This window comes from Manis javanica, chromosome 13 (genome assembly GCF_040802235.1).
Source record: "Manis javanica isolate MJ-LG chromosome 13, MJ_LKY, whole genome shotgun sequence".
Classification (NCBI taxonomy): domain Eukaryota; kingdom Metazoa; phylum Chordata; class Mammalia; order Pholidota; family Manidae; genus Manis; species Manis javanica.
In genome coordinates this window covers 97,474,844-97,483,276 of record NC_133168.1, presented here as the reverse complement: position 1 = coordinate 97,483,276, position 8,433 = coordinate 97,474,844, and the positions used below count along the sequence as shown (strand labels likewise).

The window sequence follows — 8,433 nt, the reverse complement described above, 5'->3', positions numbered from 1 at the left end:
GGCGGGGGGGGGGCACCCGCGGTCAGCGGGCAGGAGGGGCAGGTGGCCGCGGACTCTCTTGTCCCCCCCGCCAACCCCCACTGGCCACAGGAGCTCTTTTCTCCGACTTTCTCTCTAAATAAAAGCCTCCCTGGCTTTCTTTCCTACCTTGATCAGTGTTTGCCAAGTTCAGTCTTTGACTCTGGGAACAAGAACCCCGGTATCATTTTAGTCTTTTAAAATTCCCCGTTCTGCCCCCTCATTGTTTCTGTGTCCCATCAAGTATTTTATCAGACCTGTCCTGTTTTATATTCCTGTGAATTACTTCCCTTTCCCCTTGAAGTCGCAGACCCTCACCCCTTCTCCTTGGTTCAGGATGACACACAGACCTCATTCTCCCCACGTAACCCCAGGGAGGGGAGATCCCAGGGCAAAACACATTTGCAAGCCAAATCAGGCAAAGGGAGAAATAGTGTTCAAAAGCCGTTTATTGCCTACAAGCAGTCGCCCTGCGTCTCCCTCCCTCTCTCTCCTGCTGCAGTGGAAGAGAGCCAATACTCCCACCAAGCTCTCCGGTCCAGGGAAGCCCTCGCTCGCCCATGGAGACGGAATACCTCTCTCCACCCCTTGGGAACCCCTGTGGATGCGGACACGCACTAAAGCCAGCCCAAGAGAGTCGGCAAATACTGCAATTTTACCCACACCCTGTCTGTGGAACAGATGTCTATGGCTTCCCTGGATGTACTTGACTAAATTTTGTTACTTTTCCTCCTGTTCATCTGTTTCCTGTCAATCTGTTTCTTACTCCAGCTAAGGGAACCTCAGGGAGAGGAGAAATTCTTCCTGCCACCACCGGTCAAGTAGCTGTTTACCAAGGGCTGAACCAGGACCTCCACCTTTTTGTTGGAAGGAGCAGGATCGTGTGGAGAAAATGGAAATTATAGCCAGGCTTCTTGCCTGGGTGTCACACGTTGTAGACCTGAAGGGCCTGTTAGCACGTCTATGGGATGTTCACAGAGAGGCTGGTCAGTCTTTGGAGTGTTAGGCAGAAAGTCAGCTATGAGCGGGATGAGAGGGAATTAAGGCCAGTAAAGCCCACTAAAAAAGGGACTCAAAGAGCATTCTGTCCCAGGGGCTGAGGAGGAGCAGAAAAGAAAAACAAAACGCTAGGGAAGTGGCGCAGGAATGTCTGCTTTGGACCCTTGCAAGCAGCTACTTCATGTGTCTGCACCCCAGCCTCTCTCCTACCATTTCCCCTTGAAAAGCCCTGACCCCTTGCGTGTCAGGAGGACGGCGGTTCTCTAAGGCAGGAGCCTGCCACTCCCTTATTTGCTAGCAAGTCAATAAACTATTCTTTCCTTTCCTCAAAACCTTGTCACTGTGTTTTGTGATTTGACCTCAGGGACGAGGACCGGGTCTTGGTATCACGAGCAGCACCCCCGACCCCGACCAAGTGCCCGCAGGGCCGCTCCCTCAGTGTCAGAGGCCACAGGGCCGAGCTGTCAGGGACGCAGAGCTCCCGGCTTCCTCCTTGCTAGCCACAGGGGACTGTGCCGGCCAGGAGTGCCTGCTGTGTGGCGGGTCAAGCACAAGCCTCTAGAACTCCCTGTAAAGTATACATTGAAAGCAGTACTGCCTTCCAGGAGAGCTTACAGACTGGAGTGACCACCAAGGCCTTGGAAGATGTCGGGTGGTGATTTCCACAGACCCTTATTGAAGTCACTCACTTGGCCTACTCAGAAAAAGGATGAATCTTGGAGATGACAGTGCATGATGGTCACCGTGATCGGAGTGTCTCAGATTGCAGTCACTGCTGCACATGGGGCTTCATCACTTGGTCCCCAAGCACCCAGTGTGTAAGTATTGGTCAGGAAAATGCTCTTTGTTCTCCTCCTGTGAGTAAAGACCAGCAGGGCAGTTATCTTTGAGCCGGCAAGGAGAGAAAACTATCTCAGAGGTATGTCCAATCTCCAGACTTAGGTTGTCCCTTAGTTCGAAGGAACCTTCCTGTTCTTTTCCTTCCAGAAGCCGTCACACTGGCCAATCCCATTGATGGCACTACGCCCATTGGACCCAGGGATCAGGAAGTACAACTTGTCTAAGCACCCTGATAGAGCAGTCACGGGTCAGAAGGTGGGAAATAAATGCAACACAAATTCAGGGGCCTTTCATCTTCGAGAAGTTTCTACAAGTCTATTGTGTGGGCATGCCTACCTCTCCTAAGGTGATGAATGAGGTGCTGTACCTGGACTCTCCTCCACCCCCCACACACAAAGGGCACAGCAGCCTGGTAGACCAACTTGCATTTCAGAGGCAGCAGAGACCTCATTTCCAGTCTGCTACTCTGACCCATTTACTGATTGGTCTGAAAAGCACCTAGTCTGAGAGCAGCCTGGACCTTTGGAAGGTGGATGCCAGTAGATGGCAACACCTGGAACGCCTTTCATTGCTGCACCTTAGAGGTGCACCCCTGAAAACGGCCTACCGGGGGACTGACCTGCCCAAGATCACAAGGCCTGAACCCAAGCCTGACTTGCGTGGTGTTCCACGCCCCGTGCCAAGCCTGGTTTGCATTCTGCCATCTCCGAGTCTGTGCATCAGACACACGTGACACCAGCCCCCAGGAGCTGGACGGTCATCCATATATCCCTGGGGATGTCCCTAGGGAGGAATGTCTGGCGTGACCCTGCCTGTGAAGGTTGGGACGTTGGGCACCTCCTGGGAGATACTGTGGCCTCAGCGGGACAGGGAACTGGGGAGAAAAAGAGGCCTGAACTCAGCTGGACTCCTCAGAGCTGGGACCCTGGTGACACTGCCAAAGAGTGAGGGGAGGGCTCTTGTGGAGATCTGTGCAGTCGTGCTGGGCAAGGGCCAGGAGGGTGGGCAGTCAGCAGCCCAGAGGGGCATGTGGGCGTGTCTGAATGCAAGGAGGGGCCCCGGAAAAGGACCCTTGAAGAAGTGATGTCACTGAAGACACGCCCAGTAGAACCTGAATTGTGACCCGGACGGAACCCAGATCCTGGCCGCAGACCCCAGTCCTGCTCACTTGACCGGAGGCGCTCGACAGAGCAACATGCGGTCTTGTTGTGCGGAGCCTTCTGAAGGCGTGGGAGTCAGGGAAGCCGAGACGGAGAGTCCTGCTGCTCGCTGTGGGCGCTGGCTCAGTGACCTCCTCCACCGCCTCTGTCCATGTCTCCCGAGGAGCCCCGAGGTAACATAGGGTGGCCCAGAGCGGGCCCCTCCAGGGCCAGGCCACAGCGTGACCCATCCCGGGCTGAGCTTCCAATGGCTCTTCCTGTGTATGTGTGTGTGTTGGGCGTGGGGCATGGGTGGGACTGAAGGTTGGGGATGAGAGGGGCCGTTCCTGGGTGGCAGCATGTTCTGAGTTGGTGGACCCCTAGCAGGGCAGTCAATATCACAGCTCTGGTCTCAGCATTCATGACATGGAGGTGAGTGTTGGGACCAGGTACTTCCACGCACATGTTAATCCTGAGCCCGGGGGTGTCCTCTCCTTCCCTCAGGGACTGGATGTCTAGGCAGATGGCCCCGTGTGCCTGATCTCGGGGGCATGGTTTGGGGCCCACACTGGCGCCTGCGGGGAGGTCCGCGCAGCCCCAGGTGCCTCCTCCGCAGCTATGAGGGGCCAGCTTTGCAGAGCTCCACTCTGGGGTGCGACGTGGAGCTGGTGGATGAATTCACCTACTCCATCTCCCTGGACCCGGGGCAGGCTGTCTACACCCAGGACCCTGTTCCAAACCTGGCAACCTGCCAGGGCCCTCCCAGGGCTGCCCCATGAGAGTGGCCGACAGGCCCACTCCAGAGGGCCTGGAACCTCGTCCCTGGGGGCACCCCGTGCTTCTCATTGCTCGCACCGCAGGGGGCTGGAGGCTCTCGGGTGAGCTGCGAACCTCCCTCATCCTGGTGGTGCCTGGGTTTCCCACTGACTATATCCCTGCTGCCCCCCTCAGCCTGAATATGAGTCAACTATTCATGGGACTAAGGTCCCCAAAGTCAGGGATCCCTGGACACGCGTGAGAAGGAAGTGGAGAAAGCGCTCGGCACGAGTGGGACCAGCTCCAAACACCAGCCAGAGTGCTCCCGAGGCTACACTCCTTCCCGACCATGCTGACCACCCTACCACAGGCCAGCGGCTCCCCTGGTGAGTACCCAACCCCCTCCTCAGCACAGTCTGGCCTCTGCCCACAGTCCGTTCTGTGTCTTGAGCGTGCCCACATGTGTCTGAGCCATGGTGTGTTCCTCTGACAGGTAGAGTGGCTGGTGATCAGCCTGTTAGGGTGCCCATGGGGAACATGGGAGGAGCGTTAGAGGGGCTCCCCAGGCACTAGGTGCTGCAGAAAGGACTGCCGGCCAAGCTGGGCCACTTCGGGGCTATTACTTCTCTGTACCTGACGAAAAGCTTTCGGCGTCACCCGTCAGTGGCCTCGATTTGGAAAAGCACAAGGAAAGCAGCCTTGGGAGCAGAGGCTCGCGATTCCCTCTGTCTGGGCCCGGTCTTGTCCTCACTGAGTTCACATGAGGGGCCTCTGGGGACAGCAGAGGGGTACCTGGACAGGTTCTGCGGGGACTTCCTTCAGCAACAATAGGTGTGCAGCACCCATTTGGTGCAGGCCCTTTGGGCACACTTAGCATAACTGTGTGAAGGAAGCAGACACAATACTGGGACCCTGTTCCGGGGGGAGTCGGGAAGTCACTTGAGGTGTAATCCGCAGGTCATGGCCGGGGAGCGCCATGGGCGATGCCCTCACGGATTCCTCATGTGATGGGGGGCATGACGAGGGCCCAGAGAATGAACTGAGAATGTGAGTTTTCACCACGCCCAGAGGGGGCACCGCCCGTGTGCACAGAATGGGGGGAGGAGGCGTTTGGGGCTTGGGGCAGGGGGCGCCCAGCAGAGCCCAGCAGGTCACCCATCTTTGGATTCCCACGGGCCGGCTGACGACTGGGGACTTCCTACTCGGGAGGACGGGAGAGGATGGGGACCCAGGACAGACACGCAGGGTCAGGAAGGGGGGTGGCAGGTGCCTGGGCAGGCAGGGGAGGGCAGAGCGGCTGGAAACACCAGCCTTCTCACTCTGCCACCCACCTGCCTTATCGCAGCCCGAGGACAGGACTGGCTAGGCGCCTTCCCTGGGAGCCCGAGAGTGCGCCCGCGGTCCACCATGACAGCCAGCCTTCATCCACCCTGGAGGGCCAAGTTCTCCACCATTTGGTCCAGGAGGAGCACCTGGGGCCCACAGTGGCAGAGCTGGAAGGTGAGGGGCTGCAGCCAGGGGACCTTCTAACGTGGGCTTCCCTTCAAAGCCATGAGGGCTTTTCTGTCATTGTGGGGCGTGGGGAATCAGGCCCGGAGTGACCCTTTCTCTGTGTCCTGCTCCAGCACTACGTCAGAATAAACAGAGATGGCGCTGCCGGTACCTGTCGTGCCAGCTGTATCTACAGCCACTTAAGGAGCTCCCTGAGACCCCTGTGCTGGAGCTACACCCGGCGTCACCTGCTTCGGTCCCTGCAGAGATGGAGGACGTCCCAGCAGTGTCCTCAGTCCCGGTGCTAGCTGTGAGCACCGGGGACATCCCAGGAGTGGTCTCAGGCCCCGAGCTGGAGCCCCTTGAGCCCTCAGGCCCGGGGCTCAGGGCACCTGCAGGAATGGCACCAGGCCTGATAGAGCCAGAGGCAGACCCGGAGCCCACCAGCCCCTGTGCCGCGAGCACCCCCTGTGCCGTGAGGGAGGAGCCGCCCACCATCCTGCAGTTCACCCCCCGCCTGGTGGCTGAGCAGCTGACCCTGATGTGTGCGGTGAGCAGAGCGGGCTCTCGGGGTCGGGGCTGGGCCTTCCCTGTGTCACGGGCTGCCCGAGACCTGCCCTCCCCTGACGTGGACTCCTGTGATCTGGGCCCACGTCCCAGCTTCCGCACGACTCACCCTGTGCCCTGAGAGACCCTCCCCACGCCCAAGACTGCACTGAGCACAGGGGGACGGTAGGGCTGGCCCGTAGGGGTCCTTGCCGACCAACGAGGAGTGGAGGGAAGGTGGGCAGGGCCTGGCTGGGCTGGGAGGGGCAGGGCAGGGGAGGGGTGTTCAGGGAGGTGCTGCCAGGGCCTGAGGTCCTCCGGCCATTGGCCTGGCAGTCCTCCACAGCCTCGGCACTTCAGAGGCCCCTGCCATGGACCTGACGGCGTGGGAGACACAGACACCACCAAAGGCCCTGGGTGCAATCGTTTTGGGGAAACTACACCTGAGTGGGTACCGGGATCCACGGGGTGGCAGAATGGGAGGTAGATCCCCCAGGATGGCAGGGTGAGCTGCCTTGTGCTGCAGGGAGGAGGTGAGCGAGGGTGCCTGCGAGCAGAGCCCCTCCGTTCCCCACCACTGTGGGGCCATGTGCATCCGGTCCTGGGCGACTCAGTGGACGGGCTGCAAAGCCCGGATGGCCACAAGGCTCACAGCACACCCCCAGCTGCCTGGGCTCCAGCTCTGAACGGTCACCCTGCCTGGGCATGGGGGCACGAGGGGCACACCTGGATGACACACACTTGTCATCCCTAGGAGCTGTTCACCAAGCTGACATATTCTGAATGGAAGGCCAACCTTTGGCACCAGGCACCGACAAGAACCATTGAGCACCTAGCCCCCACCATCCATCAGATCAGGCAATCTGGTGCCACAGCTAACGTGGTCACCTCCTCCTGCCTTGGGGCCCCGAGCATGACGGACCGGGACAGGGCCCGAGTGGTGGAGTTCTGGATCTGGGTGGCCAAGGTGAGTCATGGGACAGCCCCTGGGGTCCATCCTGGCATCTTGGGACCGGCTCCCCTCCTTGGTCTGCTGTCAGGATGGGTGCCTGGGGCTGCCTACACAGTATCTGGGCCCCTCCTGCCTGGGGAATGTGGACCTGGACCCACAGGCCCCAGGGGGCGGGGGGCAGGGACAGTCATCCCTGGCCCCTTCCTTGGGTTGAGCTACAGTCCTCCACCCAGGAGGGCTGCTCAGCAGGTACCAGGTGTGCTGCGCTCCCTGGGTGTCTGTCTCCTTAAGGACAGGAATTCATGGGGGGACAGAAGCAGAGAAGCAGGCCATGCGCTCAGCTCTGTCTTCCCTCCCAGGAGTGTCTGGCCCTCAGGAACTTTGCTGCCCTACATGCCATTCTCTTGGCCCTGCAGTGCCCTGCTATTCGTCGTCTGGAGAGCACCTGGAGACATGTGTCCTGGTGGGTAGTCCTGTACCAGGGACCAGGGTACCTGAGGGGACAGGGATACCCCTAGGTCTGGGAGTGTCCCCTCAGTCGGCTGGGACCTCCTGGGAGGCGGCAGAGCCTAGGGACAGGGATGGCGGGCACTTGGGGCCCCCTGTGGGTTAGGTCAGCGATACCCCTGGAGGAATCAGTTCCCCGCAATGTCAGGTGTGGGGTGAAGCCAACTGGAGACCTCGAGCATGCGTTCTGCAGCAGGAGGTCTCTGCCCCAAGGACAGCGACCTGGCCCAAAGCAGATTCGCCCCTGGGAGAACTGGGAATGGAGGCCCCGGGTGGAAACAGCAGCCCCCTCCCCAGGCCACGGAGTCCCCAGGGCTCAGGGCCGTGCTGGAAAGCCTCCTGCAGGCTAGTGGGTCTCGTGGATGCCCCAGGAAAAGGGGTCTGCCCCCAAACTCTCCTTCTGGCCATGTTTCTCCCTGCTCCTGTCCCCTCCCCGTAGGAAGAGCTCCTGGATCTACAAAAAACTTAAAAACACGGACAAGGGGGTTAACAGGAAGCAGCACCTCAAGGTAAGTGGGGGCTGGGGGTCTGGAAGGGACGGGTCCATGGGGCAAGTCCTCTGCCGTGCTGTGGCCCAGCCTTGGGGCAGACTTGAGGTGTGCGCGGTGGGAGGGGGAGCTGATGGGGGAAGTAGGGTCCCCCAGGCCCCTAAGGCCCTCGTCTTTCTCCCTCCCTGGCCCCACTTGACTGGGGTCCTGGCATCCAGTGAGGACCCAGAGGACAGGCCCCTGGTCAGGGCTGGGGCTGGCGCGGGGTCGGCAGCAGGGGTGGGGCCCGTGACTGAGCAAGGTCGGCCTCTCCCTGGATCCTCTGAGACCGTTATCCTGGGGTGCGGACCTGCCAGGTGGGCAGGGTCCAGGGAGCACAAGACGGGCTTCAGCTTTGTGCACCCCACCTGCTTGTGTGAGGGGAGTCATGCTGATAGCCAGGAGACACTGAGACCTAAGGGCACCCTGGGAGGCAGGGAACTCTCCTGACACTCGGCAGGTGAGGAAGCCCCTTGGGGCATCCAGATGCCTTCTGAGGACACCTGTGATTATGGGTAAGTTCTGGAGCTGCGATTGGCCTACACTGAGAGCCTGCTGGAGGTGGGGACAGCATAGCTGCCAGGGGGCTCAGGCAAAGCATCCACCCACCACGGTCTGCTTGTGGGAGGCATGTGGGAGGGGAGCACGAGCACCTGAG

General features: G+C 60.0%; 1 protein-coding gene across 2 annotated transcripts; it reads left to right on the top strand.

Moving 5' to 3' along the window:
• Positions 1-2,687: 2,687 nt before the first annotated feature.
• Positions 2,688-8,227, top strand: LOC140845714 (ral-GDS-related protein-like). Of its 2 annotated transcripts, XM_073220537.1 has the most exons (3): positions 2,688-5,793; positions 6,544-6,756; positions 7,101-8,227. In XM_073220537.1, exons 1-3 carry the CDS (start codon positions 5,512-5,514, stop codon positions 7,257-7,259), a joined length of 654 nt encoding a protein of 217 aa, XP_073076638.1. In that variant the 5' UTR covers positions 2,688-5,511; the 3' UTR covers positions 7,260-8,227. The 2 variants fall into 2 exon arrangements, with proteins under 2 accessions (XP_073076638.1, XP_073076637.1); XM_073220536.1 differs by having other exon boundaries at positions 6,544-8,227.
• The last annotated feature ends 206 nt before the right edge of the window (positions 8,228-8,433 follow it).